General features: G+C 36.9%; 1 protein-coding gene across 1 annotated transcript in view; it reads left to right on the forward strand.

Annotated features, from left to right (window-relative positions):
• The window catches only part of LOC104999543 (chromosome unknown open reading frame, human C18orf63), a 49,259-nt gene that overhangs the window by 10,275 nt on the left and 20,974 nt on the right, over positions 1-18,010 (forward strand). The window contains exons 6-11 of the mRNA XM_010855089.1: positions 1,504-1,580; positions 4,098-4,207; positions 5,112-5,208; positions 5,388-5,473; positions 6,385-6,568; positions 12,425-13,429. Of these exons, the coding sequence (XP_010853391.1) occupies positions 1,504-1,580; positions 4,098-4,207; positions 5,112-5,208; positions 5,388-5,473; positions 6,385-6,568; positions 12,425-13,429 (1,559 nt within the window). The remainder of the gene's footprint in view (positions 1-1,503; positions 1,581-4,097; positions 4,208-5,111; positions 5,209-5,387; positions 5,474-6,384; positions 6,569-12,424; positions 13,430-18,010) is intronic.

Consider the following 18,010-nt stretch of genomic DNA (forward strand, 5'->3'; position numbering starts at 1 on the left):
GTACTTTGGCCACCTGATTCGAAGAGTTGACTCATTGGAAAAGACTCTAATGCTGGGAGGGATTGGGGGCAGGAGGAGAAGGGGATGACAGAGGATGAGATGACTAGATGGCATCACTGACTTGATGGACATGAGTTTGAGTGAACTCTGGGAGATGGTAATGGACAGGGAGGCCTGGCGTACTGCAATTCATGGGGTTGCAAAGAGTTGGACACGACTGAGCAACTGAACTGAAATGAAAGAGACGCAGATTGGTGTAATCTAACTGTTTCGTTGACATGCATGGCTCTATTGCAGGTAGACACATTCCTATCAGTAGTCCAGAGATGGCAGATAGAGGGAAATCCTGAGCCAAACAGACATTGTCAATCATGGTGGTTTTCACCAGCATTTGACCATAGCCTTAAATCTACATGTAATCCACAGACTGTTCCATCTGAGTTGACTTTCAAGCTGAAGCCCGTTTGCCCCTCTTGCTCTGGGTTTGTGTGTAAGTTGGGCAGTGGCAGTCACTGTGCTTCAGCTCTGGATGAATGAGTTCTTTACCTGTCCTCAAACAATATCAGGAGACTTAAGCTGTTGGAGAGTAAAGAGAACAGTTTAGGACAGCAAAACTCCTCACTCATGTGTTAGAACTTTTTCTTTTAGTTTTATTGAATGTAATATTCTATAGCAAAACTTACAAGCTGTAGATGTATAGCTCATTGGATTTTCACAAACTAATAATATCCTTATAACCAGTTCTCAGATCAAGAAATGAACATTACCAGTACACCATAAAAATAAACAAATAAAGCCCCCGCATGCTTTATTTCAGGTAGCACTATCTGACTTAGAGGTTGTGGAGTCACTAAATCAGGTCCGATTCTTTGCGACCGCATGACTGCAGCACACCAGCCTTCCCTGTCCTTCACGATCTCCTGGAGTTTGCTCAGATTCATGTCCATTAGTCGATGATGCTATCTAACCATCTCATGCTCTGCAGCCCTCTTCTCTTTTTGCCTTCAATATTTTATAATTACGAGAAAGCAAGATAGATGCCTTGGGGCTCTGAAAGATTTGAAATATATCTGCCATTATATTTGAGGACATTTGTTAGTAAGTCAAAAACATGGGATGGTACCTATTCTAATTTAAGAAGAGTCTTCATTTTTCACATATAATAAATGTCAGGCCTCTAGGAGGTGTCTGCTGAGTTTTCCTCTCAATTGTGGGATGTCTCATTTTTCTCATTGTAACCATGCCCTACGCATTATACCCACATAAGTACTGTTCTGTGCATTTGTCTTCTTTTAGATGTCTCATCTGTAGACCATCAAATAATATAATATATTCACCATATAAGGTGACTATTTGAATGTTACCATGTGTGAAAAAAATCAATTCTTAACTGAATTTCTAACTTGAATAAATTGAGTTGATTTCTTATGTTACTAAAATACTTTATTTGTTAGGTTGGAGTAATAATTCCAGGAAGTTCATGGTTAATAATTTTATTTTCAGTGTTAGATATCAATGTAACATCAACTCAAGTTTGTCTAAGCATAGAAGTTCACACAGTCAGACTGCCACCACCTCAGGTACCACATATTTTCATTTCTTAATATATAATTAATGTATTTTTATTACTATATAATTAATGTATTTATTATCATTACTGATATGCTATGAGGTTTTAATTTTTAATAAGAGTGATGATAAATTTTTTATTATCAAAATCCATATTATTAAATATTTGACATACTGATATTGTCTTAAATCTGTTTACCAAAGAAAACATCATTCTGTCAGTTTAATACAGATCTACTTATGTTACTACTTTGCTCAAAAATCTTTTTAGGTAGCGTTCAAGACTCCACAATGCTGCCTTGCCTCAGCACCCGCTCTTTGCCTTTTCTTTCACCTCCAAATGTTAAAAGTGCTCTATCAGCTCATACTAAATATATTAATAATAAACCCACATTGGCATTACTATAGTTTTTTTCATCTTTTTTTTTTTACACCTAACACTTTTTGCCTTCTTAGTAGAAGGATATGTCTTCTATTTTGCTTATTCTCCTAGCACCCAGTATAGAAACTTTCACATTAACAGTAACTCAGTGAATGTTATTTTTCTTCTTCTGTGACAGTGGTTCTGAGCAGAGAGGGGTGGAGGGTGAAATGAGTGATTTGTTCCCCGTGAGACATCTGTAACGTCTGCAGAAAACTTGGCTGTCACTAGGTGGGAAGGTGTGTTGCTACTGGCGTTACGTGGATAGAGGCCAGGATGCCGCTGAATCTTCTAGAGCACACCGGAGCACCTCCACTCCCATCCCCACCAAGAGTTTTCCAGCCCAAATGATCAACAGTGGCCACACTGAGAAAGCCCAGGCACAGGACAGAAGACTCCTCTTTGCTTAGAGTGCCCCTTGATGTGCTATACACTCTGCTTGTTCTTCGGGGACCAGCTCAAATGCTGCTCCATTCGTCTCTCTATAATTTTTTGATTACTTGTTATGTTAAGGCAATAGGCAAGTCAAAAATGAATAGGATCTCCATTCTGGCCCTCAAGAGTTATGTAAGCCACTAGGAAAGCTGACCTGAATATGTGTAGCTGGAGTTGCTGCTGAGTCCATCCTCTTACTGCTCGCTGCATGGCAGGCCAGTAGATTGAAGCACGAGGTGTTTGGGCAAAGACCTGTCAGCAGCTGGAGAGCATGGTGGACTAGCGTTCCAAAGAACCGTCTTACCAAGTTCCAGCTCTGGTTGCTGTTATACTAAAGAGGGAGCGGGTGTGGCTAGTTGTTACAAACTCCTTGGTGCCCAAATCCTTTGTTCTTGCAGCTGTTGTCCATGTCGGTCAAGTCACAATCTTCCTATAAACCTCCAGCAAGACAAAGTTTCCACAACTTTCTATCTCTATCTGAATGGAAAGTGTTACACCTTTCAAGGTCAGGCCTGGGAGGCAGGGCTTGAGAATGGGCTATCGCATATATTTCAGGTTGGTTCTTCTCTGTCACAGAGACAGTGGCATAATGTGAATATCTTGTACTGACAAGGAACCTCCCTAAAGCTCGAAACCTGCTGTAATCTTTCACCCACTAAAACCTCCACACTGTCCCTCACCACATATATTCCTAGTATCTCCATTCATCTCAGAAACGCAATGGAAATTCAGAGCACAATTAGTCATTGAATGTGGAGGGAAAGGGTCTAGATCTAGGCCTGTAAGGTTTGTATTGGCAGAATGCAGATAAATCAGTGTGGGGGCAGTGCTTTAAGCCAGGGCCTTGTTACAATGCTGATGGCTTGTCCAGGAATTGGAAAATTGGCTGGGTCAGCTGGAGTTCATTGAGAAGCAGCAGGCAGTAGAGTTAGAATGTTGTTTCCCCGAAGATGAATGAATAAGAGCGAGAGATGTGAAACGTTCTCTATGAACGCAGTGTCCTCCACCCTTTAATATTTTATTTTGCACCTCACTTGAGGCCTCTCCAACCTCTGCCTCACTATAAGAAAATGGCCCACACTACCCAGAGTGAGGGCACTGTAAGTGGCGAGTAGTTGCCAAACAGGGCACCTGAGGACACAGGAAACAGCACTCCAGATCCTGGAGAAGGGACATGAAAAGAGCACAGGGGCTGCTTCTGCCCCCTTGCCTCCAGAAGACCAGAGGAAGGCATAACTCCCTAACACATCCTCCTCCTCCACTTAAAAAAATGTGTTTAAAATTTAATTAAGAAGTTATTCTGACAATGTAAATATCTTCCTTTGGACAGAGATTCAACTCCCACTTAACATAATTAAAGAAACTGAAAGCCAGTTCAAATAAGTACAAAATAGGAGTTTGGCTTTGGACCATAAGAGGGAAAGTATGAAATACTCGATAAACTGTGTAGAGGAGAAACGGACGCGCTGAAACACTGATTACCTTGTGTAAAGTGGTCATACGTGATTCAATAACAGGCTTTGAAACTGTTTCTTAACTGATGGTGTATGTGTGATAAATCTTTATTTCTTTTTTTTTTTTTAAAGAAATCTGTGTTTTTAAATGTTTCCTTTTGTTTGCCAAATTCTTTGGCGGACTTACTTATGCATTAAATTCTTATTTCTATCAAAAGCTAAGAGAATTTGATATTTCTCAGAGTATTATAAAGAGTTTTGAGACTAACCAGAATGCTGTTATTGAGGAACAGTCCATTTTAAGCAACTGGTGCTACGTTTTGCCAAGGTGAGATTTCAGTTTGTCATATCTGGGGTGGGTTTGGGATATAGTAGTTTTCTCTTATTTTGCTTCAACATTGATATGTGCAAAGTATAAACCATTTTTGTAAATTTTGGAAACTGAATTATAACTCTAAAATATTGAAACAATATTGTCATACTTGGAGAAGCCATCAAATTACTAAAATAATTTTATTATACATTTTATCTTTATTAGACCTCATTTTAAAGACCTCATTTTAAAACAGTAAAATTTATAGATATACAACTATATGTAACATCAATAGAACCTTATAAACATGTACATATAATTAATGATTCAATATCATTTGATATGAGCTAAGTTATAAGTTTATACTATTTTCAAGGGAAAAAATGACTTGTTATTAATATAAATATGACTATTAGCATGAAATTTTAACCAGATTAGAAGTTTAAGTAGTGGCATCTGCATTATGACTTGGTCACTGAAGCAGAGAAGAGGTGGATAGGGAACATAGATTGGCTTCCGATTCATTCAACTCTTAACAAACTTTCCCCTAAAGTCTAAAATTACCAGGCATACCTCTGTGTGGCAACACTGTATTTATTAGTCACTGTTCTGTGTTTGTAACTAGCATATTGTTTGCATCAGTTCAACTTTGTTTTTCCTAACATTTCTTTGTTAAGAATTTAATACAATGTTAATTTAGAACTGGGAGCAAATGAGTAGCTTATTACTTATATGTTGATAGTTGCTATAATTTTTGAATGCTTTCCAAATCACATAGTTGACTTAAACCAACCCGGGGTCAGAACCAGTTCTCTTACATCTCTTGCATCAGCAGGTGGTTTCTTCACACTAGTGCCACCTGGGAAGCTCCATGTCTAAGCACTGGCTCATAGTATTTTACCAACTGTATTTTTCGTAGTATGAAAATGGGACGAATGATAAGTATTCTTCACACCATACCCCCTGACTGTCCTTTTCACTCGTATGAAGATTTCCAGATGCACTGGGATGGCCTGGTAAGGAATAGAAATATATATTACATTCAGTTCAGTTCAGTTCAGTCGCTCAGTCGTGTCCAACTCTTTGCAACTCCATGAATCACAGCACGCAGTAGCTATTTAATTTTGCTTCTTGTAGTTTAACCTCAAGTTTAGCTTTCACTCAAGACAATTTCAACTTTGTTCTTAACTTTTAGTATGGTTATAAGCTTCCAGAAGACCTTGGAACTATTAAAATATACTGCTGCATCTACTTCAAAATGATAGGAGAAAGGCTCTTCACATATCCTTTACAGATGCTCTCTGCCCTCCCTAGGATCCAGGCAAGACTCCCAGTAGAAAGGAACAAAGAAATTGTATAGGATTCTCCTTAGCCAAGGGCTCCCTCCGGTGGCATATTGGACACCATTGAAAGGATGGAATTGAATGTCACTTAATGAAAATTTCTTTTTTGGAGAATAATTTCACAGGCAAAGTTTAGAGGATTTAAATTGCACTTAATGCACCTCATTGATTTGAGAAAATATTTTTCTTGGTGTTATTTTTAAAAATCTATACACAGAGCACAAGTGCTCAGGTGAAACTCTCCCATCTTAATTAATACTGGTTTCATCATTTTTGTTTCTTTGTATTCTGACCAGCTGGTCCCTAAAAGGAAGAGAGAGGAGCCTAGTGTTCTCTTTCTGTATTCTATATTTCCTAACCCAAATCTTAATATAAAGTTGAAGTTAACAGCTATCAATTATTCCCCTTCATTAGATGCCGAGACATTATTCCAAGTCTTCAGAATGTTTTATATCAGAAAAAGTTAACTGCTTTGCTCAAAGAACCACGTTCAGAGCTTGAATGCAATTCATATGTGGTGTTTCTCTGTGCTGAATTTTTACTGTTCTTGGAGATGCAACCTGTTTATTGTTTACTGTGAATATTTACATTTACAATCTATGAAGATCATGTATTTTTTATAAATCTTTTTTTGGATAGCGTAGTTTGCCGGTCTGTGGCAAGAGCCATATGGTAATAAGGGTACTACTGTGAGTTGTTTTTATTGTGAAAGTTAAAATTTAAAGTAGTTAGGATTTAGTTATTTGTACCTTTTCAGCAGTTACAATTTTCAGACCTTTTTACATCAGTTAAAAAAAATGCTGTCTCCTATCTGCAAAAACAGTCCCATTGTTCTTTAACAATGCTCAGGTACCCTCTCAGTTGCGTCAGAAGCCAACCCATACAGTTCTTTCCAAGGGTAGATATGGAAGGTGTGCTGAGAAGTTTTCTTTCAGATTTAAAATCTAAGCTGCCCCATATATGTGGATTTCCCATAAAGATGACAACTAAACCGTGCTACTACACACAAGAACTAACCACACTGCATTTGCAGGTGAGTAGTTTTTCCTGTCCTACCAAGTTCTCTAAGACATGCTCTGCATGTTATTCCTCGGATCTTTGCCGTCAGTGATGGACAGCCTAGCCCACTGTGCTGGGTCCTTTCCCTCAGTTCGGTGTTTCCCTGCTGCTGTTTGTTTTTGTTGTACTGTCGTTCCTATTATTATTGCATTTGCCTTGGTATCATGGTAGTTGTTGGTCTATTTCTTCTAATTAATGTAGCGTGACTTCCTAGAAGGCAGAGAACATATCCTAAGTTCCCGGTACTTAATACATGTTCATTACATGTTTTTTCAAAGAATAAATGATAAATGATAATTACAGGATAATTTGGAAACGTCTGCCTCATACAAATCCAAGTTTTCTTTGAAGTTCTGTCATTTAAAGTCCAATTGATGAGAAAGCCTTTGAATAATTGATAGAAATTGAATTAACTTGAGAAAATTTTTATTGTAAGATGACATGCCAAGTGAAATCTTATTTATGAAAAAAAAAATAAGTAGTGGTTTAAGCAGTACTGATGAAGAAAATAAGATGGCCTGTCTTCACACTCAATAGGATACAATTTCTTTGTCAAAAGGCAACAAAATCAAAAGGGAAGCTTTGGAAGAACAAATGGAAATTTAATTTAAATTTTTTAACAAGATCTTTCTTTTAAATGACAGATATAATATGTTTTCATCAGAAGGAAAGACAAAGGTTTGAATAATTTGAGCAGTTTGAAATATAATATGGATTACTGGAATATTGCTGAGTCTCCTTTCTTGACTTACTAGCGCCTTGTTTTATTGTAGTCTCCACTGCTCAAATGACTTAGGCTTTCATGTATGTTGACTTGCTATGGCTCCAACAGTATGCCTCATGACATTTTTTGCTTTATGTTTTCAAGCCAGATCACATCATCTGTCACTAGCCAGCATGGGGGTCTGGTGTCCTTGGGTTAAGGGTCAACACCTCATATAAATGCTATAAAAACATGACAGGCAAGATATCAGGTACTATAGGCAAGGCCATTTCGCTGGGAGTGTGGGTAGAGAGTATCAATTGACTTCTTTTTGAACTTTATGCATCTTAAAATTTTGGCCAGACATAACATTTTAAAGGGTTTAGTTGTTGGCCAAGTCTAAATCTGAGGAATTTAGAAGACATGTCATTACATCATGCACTTTTTTCAAATATGTTTATATATTTATTGACTACCTAATATTTCCAGCCCATGTCTATTTTGGAAATGGTGAATGCAGACAATGTATTTGTGAAAATTTGCTTCTTAAATGTAAAATAACACTTATATGGAATTTCTGATCTTTATATTGCCTCTGACAATTGGAACATTGACAATAAGAATTTCTCCTACTCAGTTTTATTGAGCGCCTTCTGTATGCCTTCTCATTTAATTACCAAAATAGACCCTTGGGGTAAAAAATTGTTTTCTCAATTTTGCAGAAAGGGAAACTGAAGCTTACAGCATTCAAGTAATTTAGCCAAAGCCACACAGTTAAATACATTGCAAAATTAAAACTGAAACCTGAAGAATCAGATTCTTAGTTCTAAAATTGGAAAATTTAGATTTGTAGTTAAGAGCTCAGGCCCTGGAGACAGGCTGCCTGGGTTTGAACCCCTTATTATTTATATAATCTTGAAAGTGAAAGTGAAAGTTGCTCAGTCGTGTCCAACTCTTTTTGACCCCATGACCTATACAGTCCATGGAATTCTCTAGGCCAAAATACTTGAGTGGGTAGTCTTTCCCTTCTCATCCTCCCAGCTCAGGGGTCAAAGCCAGGTCTCCTGCATTGCAGGCGGATTCTTTGTCAGCTGAGCCACAAGAGAAGCCCATGTATAATCTTGGACAAGTTATTTGATCTCTCTGTGCCTCTGTTCCCCCAGCTGTAAAATGGGGCACCACAGTAGTGGTAATGCTAGCGCTCATCACAAATTGGGCTCTCCAGGAAGCCTGCTCTGAGACAGAGTCCAGTGTGTGTGATGATTGTTGAGAACTACCCTTGGAATCAACAGCTATGGAAGGCAGGGAAGGAAGATTGGGTGAAGGGAGAAGTCAAAACCAAAGCAGGTACTAAAATTGCCAATCACGGTGGTTTTGCATTGGCCAAAGTAGCAGGCCTTTATACCGTCTTCCAATCTGTTGCTAGATTTGGGCGACCTCAAGACAGGCAAATTCTAGGGTGAGATGGGCATCCATAACCAAGGCCGTCTCTGCAGGGGCTGACTGCCAAAGGAGGCTTGCTGATAGCACCCAGCAGCAAGGATCCCCCTTTCTGGAAGGAGCTCTATGCAGCACATCACCGTTTCCTTCCCAGCACCAGACTACACAGGGTTTTGTGGTTTTTATTTTTAGATTAGATAATCCTCCTTGGAACAGTTGCTTGTATTTAAGCCTTCAGTAAATGTTAGTTTATGTTATTGCTACCACCTTGTTAGCTCTAAGAGTCATGCAGTAGTACTAAAAAAGAATAAATTAAAAAAATGAAAAATCAATAGATCAAACTGCTTGAAAAAACTCAACTGACTTAAAAAAGAGTTTCATAAATTAGCAGGAGTACCTAGCCCAATTAGCTTAAAAAAAAAATTATGAGAATTCTCCAAGATACATAAAAGTAATTACTATAGTATAATGAACTCTTGTATACCTACCATCTGGTTACTCCTTGACATATTTTTGGAGTGTGGGATAAACTGTAATATTTTACAACAAATCCAGGATATACTATTATTTAATTTATAGAGATTTTAGCATTAATATATGTCTTATTCTGATGAGAGCTTTTTAAAAAATTATTTAACAGTAGTTCCCATGTGTGTGTGTGTGTGTGTGTGCGTGCTTAGTTGCTCAGTCATGTCCGATTCTTTGCAACCCCATGGACTCCTCTGTCATGGGATTCTCCAGGCAAGAATATGGAGTGGGTAGCCATTCCTTTCTCCAGGGGATCTTCCCCACCCAGGGATTGAAGCCGGGTCTCCTGCATTGCAGGCAGATTTATTACCATCTAAGCCTAGTTCATACTCTAATTCCCTATTTATCTCAAAGATTTATTTTAGAGGTTTTGTTTAAATCAGAATCCAGGAAAGGTCCTCTTAATTTGGTTGTTATATTTTTTTAGATCTCTTTTATTATATAACATCCCAAACTGTTTTCCCTTTTATTTATGCCAGTTATTTGCTGGGGAAAATGGATTTTTTACCCTGGAAAATGTTCCATATTTTGCATTTGAATGATGGTTTCCTTGTTGTCATGTCTTTTAAACTTAACACTTTCTTCCAAGACCCATATTTCCTACAAACCTCTAGCTAAATCTGAGCTTAACTGAATCCTGGTTTGACTTTAATTAAAGAAACACTCAGGTGGTGCAAGGCACAGAACCAAATTTTAATAGACAAAGCACATTTGATGCATCATTTTGGTTAGTCTTCAAGCTGTATTAAAGATTTCCTTAATTCTAGGCCTCTATTAGATATCTATTTAAATATAGGTTAAAGCTTTTGGTTTCCCTCTGTAATTTTACGTTAATGTACAAAGATATAAACTGTATACAGTTCTAGAAGTTAAAAGTCACCTAAGCCACAGTGACACCTGGCAGAATAGTGGTCATAATGTGGTAAAGCGTATGTTTTCTCTTAGGTTATTATTTCACAAAGCTTTGGTTTTTTGACCATTTATGTATTTTAAGTTCTGTGAATTATTTATGATTTCATCTGCTGTTTACATAAGCCCTTTTTGTAGCCTTTAAAATTTTTTTGAATATAAACCTAGAGGTTTCCCCCTTTGGGCTGTTTACTATATTTTAGAAATTGAAAGAATGTATAAATAATATATTGAAGGGCTAGGGGGCAAAAAAAAAAGCCCCTGGAAATTATTTCCATCAGAGGTATATTCCTGGAAAATATTCAAGTATATTTAAGTATATTCCTGAAGACAAAACTGGACATGAATGTAAACGTTTCAGATACATATTCTAGATGAGTTTTATATCAGAATACAAGTAACCTATTCTTATATAAATCTGCCTAGATTGAGTTTTTCTTTTTGTATCCCAAGTAGTATGTATGCTGTTTAACAGTCATTACAGTTTATAAAAACCAAGAGTCTAAAAGTGTTCTTGGATTTTCTGTAATTGATTTCAACTTAATTCTTGAACCATATTTTCGTCAAACAAAATATTCACTCTAGGCAGTTTAAGATGATTTAGTCACTTCTGACAGAGCATCTTTTTGAGATAGAATTTTATGCAAATTTAGACATCATTCTCCCCGTGGTAGCATCTGTGTACAGAGGGAAGCCTCGTAGGGTGAGGTTGGTGGTGTGTGGTGAAGTGCATGTGGTATGTTTACCTAATATGATCCACACCCGGAAAGTGACTGTCCTAAGCTCTGTTTCCAGACATCTACAAAGCTGGTGAATGGACACTTGAACTTCTGCTAACTCTGCCACCAAAATTCCAAAGTCATCCATAAGTAAACCTTTCAGCAGAAACTACAGAAGTATGACTTTACCTCACTTCTCTCTTCCAAATATTGTATGAGTGCATCTGATTGGTTGATCTTAAATCACATCCTGAACCCTAGATGCAAAGGAGAAAATGTTCATTTTAGATTTCTAGGCTCTAGAACGGAGAAGGCAATGGCACCCCACTCCAGTACTCTTGCCTGGAAAATCCCAAGGGTGGAGGAACCTGGAAGGCTGCAGTCCGTGGGGTCGCTGAGGGTTGGACACGACTGAGCGACTTCACTTTCACTTTTCACTTTCATGCACTGGAGAAGGAAATGGCAACCCACTCCAGTGTTCTTGCCTGGAGAATCCCGGGGATGGGGGAGCCTGCAGGGCTGCTGTCTGTGGGGTCGCACAGAGTCGGACACGACTGAAGTGAGTTAGCAGCAGCAGCAGCAGGCTCTAGAAAGAGTGCTAAGAGAAGGAAACGGAGTTATTGTTTAAAGCCTCCAAAGTTCCTGTTTGGCATAAAGTTTTATAAATAGTAGTGATGATTATACAGCAGAAGTACAGTGGGGGGTATACTTAATGCCACTGAATTGTATGCTTAAAAATGGTTAGCATGGTATATTTGATGTTTTATATATATATTTTTTACCACAGTTTGTTTAAGAAGACTATGAACACTTGTTTCTCCTTGATATATCTGACAAGTCAGTTTGACAAATGTTTCCAAAACGCTTCCAAGTACCAGGCACTCTAGTAGGCAATGAAGAGACAAAATGATTAAGACAGTCACTGCCCTATAGTCAATATCGTACTTACTCTGAAAGGCCCAGTGTAAATGCCTCTTCCATTACTTTAATTTCTTTGAATAACGTGTTTTGTTAGTAACTGTGTGGAGGATTTGAGAATGTGAAGGCTGTAAGAAGAAGTAACACATGGTTTTCCTACCCTCAAAGAGTCTAGTATTTACTTAGGGAGAGTGAACATGCATACTAACAGACAAGAGCGCTACACTGTCCTCTTTTTTTGTGTGACAAATACTGACTGATAAATGATCTTTGGGAAGCTGAAAGGGAAAAAAATGGAGAGAAGAGAGATATTCTGAGGGAGAAGGACGCATGAGCACGTTTGAAACACAACGGGAGTAGCTAAGTGTATAGTTTTTACAGTTTAGAGCGCAACTTCATCTTAAAACATTGTCTTGAATGGATAGTATCAAAAGTAGGATACAAATCATAAGAAACACACACATGTCCTCAGTAAGGCCTGTTTGCTTTTTGTTTTTCTTAAACTGTTCTATACATTGTAGTGTTACTTTTTATTCTTATCTTGATGATATTTTATAAATTATTTATTTTCCTTTAAGGATAGTTTTACATTTTCTAATGTTTATCCTTTCAGGGAAACAAAGTCAAGCCGCCCAATCTAACTGCTCAAGCCAAGTCCTCTCCAGCTCACACCCCTTCCACAAGAGCCGCCTGGGCCCCGAGCTTCCCGCCGTGCTCAGCAGCTGCGGGCCACAAGGGGGCGCGCTCGGTCAGCCCGCCGAAGCCCTCGGGGTCCTCCGCTCTGCGCCTCCAGCCAGAGTCTGTTCTGAGCAGCAAGAAAGCGCCGTCTGACCAGGCCGCACAAGTACTGGAAGTACCCAAGCCCACCAGAGGAAATGCTCAAGTTCAAGACACAAACTTTAGCTCCCAACATAATATTGCCCCTAGATTCATACCAGTTTTCAAAAGTCGACCGCTACAGATGACCAAAAGTATTTTAGCACCTGAGAACCTGAGAAGAAAACGTGTTGATACAGAATCTAAGTTGTTTTCACTGAAATCTAGTGAGATCCAGGACGATAAACCAAATTTAGATCCAACTACTAAAAAAAGACCTAGTCATAGCATTCAGATGAAGGCTAAAAATCTGAATCTCAAGACTTGTAGATCTCTGCAAGAAAAAAACACTGAATCCTATGGAAATATGACAAAAAATCCCCTTTCTAGTGGAAAATCATTGATCACGAGTTTAAGTGAAAGTAAACAACTGTCTAATAGTTCAGTATTTCAGATGCCAACTAGCAATTTAGATGTACTAAAAAGTGCTGTTGGCTCCCAAGTGAATGGAAAAGAGAATTTGACAAGCAAATATATAACACAGGTTTTAGGGAAAAGCCATGAGTCACTAAAAGTAAAAAGACAACCACATATTTTTGAGTCAGACACAGATCCGGAAGATTCCCAACCGCTACAGCCGCAATCAGTTGACCAAACTAAAGAAGCTGATGTAACTGACCACCAATTAACAGTAAGCAGAACAGCCCCCAAGTCTAAGAAGTTATGTCAGGACTCTCTAAAAACGTCAAAGAAGCCTCACTCCAATACTGTCCTTTGTGGACAATCCCGTGCTAGGAAACAGGTAAAAAACCAAAATGCAATTTTAATCTGGGGCCACTCATCATGTGATACACTTTTAAACCCCCTAAATAAAGATTTAAATGATTTGCCAAAGATCTCTTAGAAACACACTGAGAATCAGAGTATCTAACACACCTGCAAGTATATACAATTAATTTATAATAAAATGTGATTCTTCAGTCTGGTTACAGATACATCACTTGGACAAATCAAAACCCAAGAAGTCTCTCATTCCTAAAGCTTAGGACATGGATGTGAAAGAAGGAAATATCCACCAGGTAACTTCAGTAATATCTTCTGAGTCATTTTTTATGACATTACCCAAATTGGAATCATCAAGATTAGGGGTCCCCAATCTCATGTACCAAAGGAACTACCTTTAATTCCTTGAAGCCTTAAAATCTAGGAAATAGTAAATGGTGGGGACAGTACAGCCCTTGACGAAGGACTGTGTGCAACAGCTGTGGTGTGTTGTAAGAGGGCCCTAAAGAGGGGTGAGGTAGAGGGGTCCCATCACTGGCTCCCACCCACTGTGGGGTCTCAGCAGACTAAGAGGAGGGCGCTGCAGCAACTGACTGCCTAAAGATGTAGGATTTCACAGCCGCTAGAGCACCTACCTTTTGGACTCTCACCCAAGATAACAAACTTCAAATGATATTTCCAAAGTTAATCATTAAGTTCAAGTTTACTCCAAAGAATTTTACAGTGCTGGCTGGAGTTAAACATGAGATTTAGCTGAAAACGCTGAGTCCACAGCTCTGAAATCACAAAACCATGCATTTGGAAAAAGCATTTTATTTTGTCCTGCCATCTGGTTAATCTAAGAACAAACATATTACTAAAATATACACAAATACTTTTCTGCATAGAACTGCTGGAATATTTTCAATTCAAATTTACTATAAATGAACTAGAAAGCATTTTCTCATTTTCTCTTCCAAATGCTATTTCTCTCCATAATTAATAGAATTTTAGCCTGATTTGAATTAACCAAGAGATAATTAAGTCTATTTTCATTTATTTTATAATTTTATGTTTCATGTAGTGTTTGATGTCTTTCTTTAAACAACCAGTAGATGGTTGAGGAAAAATTTTTATTTCCATTGTTTAAGATAATGACATCTACTCTGGGTTTCATGTTGTTTTAGAAGTATAGCACTTTGCCACTTTGAATTTTTTTATTGTTTAGTCTCTAAGTCCTATCCACCTCTTGCGACTCCATGGTCTATAGCCCTCCATGCTCTGTCCATGGGGATTTCCCAGACAGGAATACTGGAGTAGGTTGCCATTTCTTTCTCAAGGGGATCTTCCCAACACAGAGATCAAACCCACGTCTCAGGTTCTTTATCACTAGAGTCACCTGGGAAGCCCTCTTTGAATTACATAAGACCTAACACAATTTTTAACAATTAAATAATCATTCCATTAGCTAGGAAGAATAACATGATGAGAAAAACCATAGGATATTATTATAGAAAACAATATCCCCAAATATAAAATTAATATATATGCCTGTAAAATTTTTGGATAATACAAAACAGGTTCAAGAAAAGGTAAAAAATAAAAATAAAAAACCACCTGCAATTCCTCTTTGCAGAGATAACCACTCTGAACAACGGATGGACACGCACACACTCCTGTGAACATGGAATCAGGCTCCATATGCTGCTGTGGAAACTCTTTTTTCACTTAACAGGCTTTTTCATCATTGGATAGGATTCCATTGCATGTGGATGTACTATATTTGACTGTTCCTAATGATTGATGTTTAAGTTGTTCCCAACCTTTCACTATAACAACGAGTTACATAATTAGTCTTAGTACAGATCTTTGCAAAATGTCCAGTTATACAGTAGCTTTTTTATTATTGAAACTTGGTTGGATTCATTATTTTTACTGTTAAAATTTTCAACCACAGAACATACAGATAATAGTGTAAAAAACCTCTGAGTACCTATCACCCTGCTTCAAGAATTATTAATATTTTGCCACTCTGTTTCATCTATTTCTCACTGATAACACTTTTTTATTATACTAATTTAAAGCAAATTCAGCACATCATTTGGTTTTACCCAAAATATGTTTTCTCATACGGATAAAGCATAGAATATTTTTAAAGAAAAAAAAAGAATGTGTTTATATACATTACATTTTGAAGGTCTACCATATCTTTGTTGAGTCACTAAATTTCATTTTAGTTTAATAGGCAAACCAACAGGAAGACCTCAATAAAAATAAAATAAATTTCACAGAAGAACTAGAGCCTTCAGTCATATAATCAGGATACTGGAGGGTGATTTTATTCGTTCAGTCTTGAAATGATAAAACTGCAGTTGACCGTGTGGCCTCGTGTCCAGCAGTCCCATTCCATTCTGGGTTCCTGGCCAAGATGCAGAAGTATAAATACATCGAAGCAAATGTCAACAATGACATTTGGTCTAATATTTAAAAAGAGGGAAACTGAAATGGAGCTTCTGTTCTAACAAGTATTATTCTGGCTTTCAAACATTTTAGATATTTAATTTACAAAATGTGATATAATTGTTGTGGTAAGATATTTAAAGAAACCAAAAATCCTTATTGATGTTCCACTGAAATAATCCTTCATTAAAAAAGAGCAGCAGAGGGTCAAATATAAGTTGAGCTTAATTTTATAGTGTGACTTACTGCTTTTACTACTTCCCTAAACCATTGCAATTAAAGGCAAAAGTGAACACAGATTTTATTTCAAAACTGTAAATATAAAAATAATATAATTAAAATTGTACCTTGTTAGTTTACTGTATACCTTTGCTGTAAACATTTCTATTGTCCAGAGTTATCTTTATAATTATTTTACCATTTTCTTAGGGAAGTACATCTGGTTTAAACCCTATTTTGAACATGCCTTTCTCATTCTAAAACTAGTATGATGGACAACTAGTAGACTGCAGTAAAAAACGGTATGTCACTTTGTGAGGCTATGGTGGAAATATTTGTTTATGAAAGTGCTGTTAATAAGGATAAATATTTGATCACTTGATCAGTCATCCACAACACACTCATTCCTGAAACCAGCATTCCTTCTGTTCCATGTATCTCTAGACTGCCTTCCTGTTACTGTTCTGTTATCATGCCTCAGGTAGGTAAAACTTATTTTACTATTAGACTTAGCAAAATAATTTAAAAAGATAAATCCACTTGATCAAGTAGTGTATTATATCTTCCTGTTCATTATATAAAAAATCTTGATAGCCCCTCCTCCACTCTGTTAGTGTCTAAAACTTAGAATTTGTAGGAAAGTATTTCTTTAGATAAATATTAACCTACATGGCAAAAGCCTGCTTATGTTAGGATCAGTATATTTTCTGGTGTAAAGTAGGTTTATTTTTCATCTTGTAATATTTATAATATCTAAATGAAAATTTACCAAATATATATATACACATATAACATATAAATGCATATACATATATGTGTATATATATGATTTACTATAAAGATAAATTGATTGATAATTTACTAGTCCATATTCAGACCACATTGTGCACAAATTCACTGGAGAAATCAGTGAAGTTTTTTATTCATTTTAAAGATTATAATTTTGAAAGCCAGAATAATTCCAAATCTAATTAAAGAAAACTTAATTATTTTCTTGTTTAAATTTTTGGTAATCTGTATGCATTGTGGGATACCCCTACCTAACTCTGCCCTCAAATCATTTTTCACATTCCAATTGTATGTTGTTAGCTTTAGTACCATTACAATTTCAAAACCATAAATAAATGATTTTGTTTGCCTAAATACAGAATCTGAAAAGATCAGCCATTGCATTTAAAAACCAAGTATGCTGAAATTAATGATAAAAATCACCTTCATAGACATTAAAAATTTTTTTCTACCTTTTATATTTTAAATTTCACAATATTGCTTACTATATCACTATTTTATTTGTATTTTATTATATATTACTATAATTTTTATATCTCATTTTATTTATATTTTATTTATTGCTTACATAGCAAGTAAGAAATATGAGTTAGTCAGTGATTAGCTTTTATCTGACTAGCCAGTTGACTACCCAGTTTTTGCTCTTTTTCAAATTTCACATCATCTGCTGCTATGCTGAAACTGACAATATATTGAGTATTTGCTGATACTTAAGAATGGTCAGTATTGATAAGTGCTTAAAAATGTCATGGTCTTTATTTATTGATGCTTAAAATATTCATGTTGTATCCTACATGGTGTCATAGTGTCTTATTTTTAATGAAAATAATGTATTTCAAATAGATGTATTTCCCTATGTCAGAGTGACTGTAAGTAGGACTGGAAAGGCTTGGATAAATAATAAATTCCTTTACCTCTGTGGTTCTCTTTCTTCGCATGCATTTACTGCTGGACCCATGTAAAACAATTTTAGGTTCTCACCCCTTAACAAAACCTTTATTCTCAAAGTTGCACATCCCTCTTTTTAATATAGTTTTATTTATTTCAGCTGTGCTGGGCTTTGGCTGGCGTGTGGGCTTTTGTCTCTTTGCAGGGAGTGGGAGCCCCTCTCTAGCTGCGGTGTGTGGGCTTCTCGTTGCGGTGGCTTCTCTTG

Source organism: Bison bison, unplaced genomic scaffold, assembly GCF_000754665.1.
Source record: "Bison bison bison isolate TAMUID 2011002044 unplaced genomic scaffold, Bison_UMD1.0 scf7180017864353, whole genome shotgun sequence".
NCBI lineage: Eukaryota > Metazoa > Chordata > Mammalia > Artiodactyla > Bovidae > Bison > Bison bison.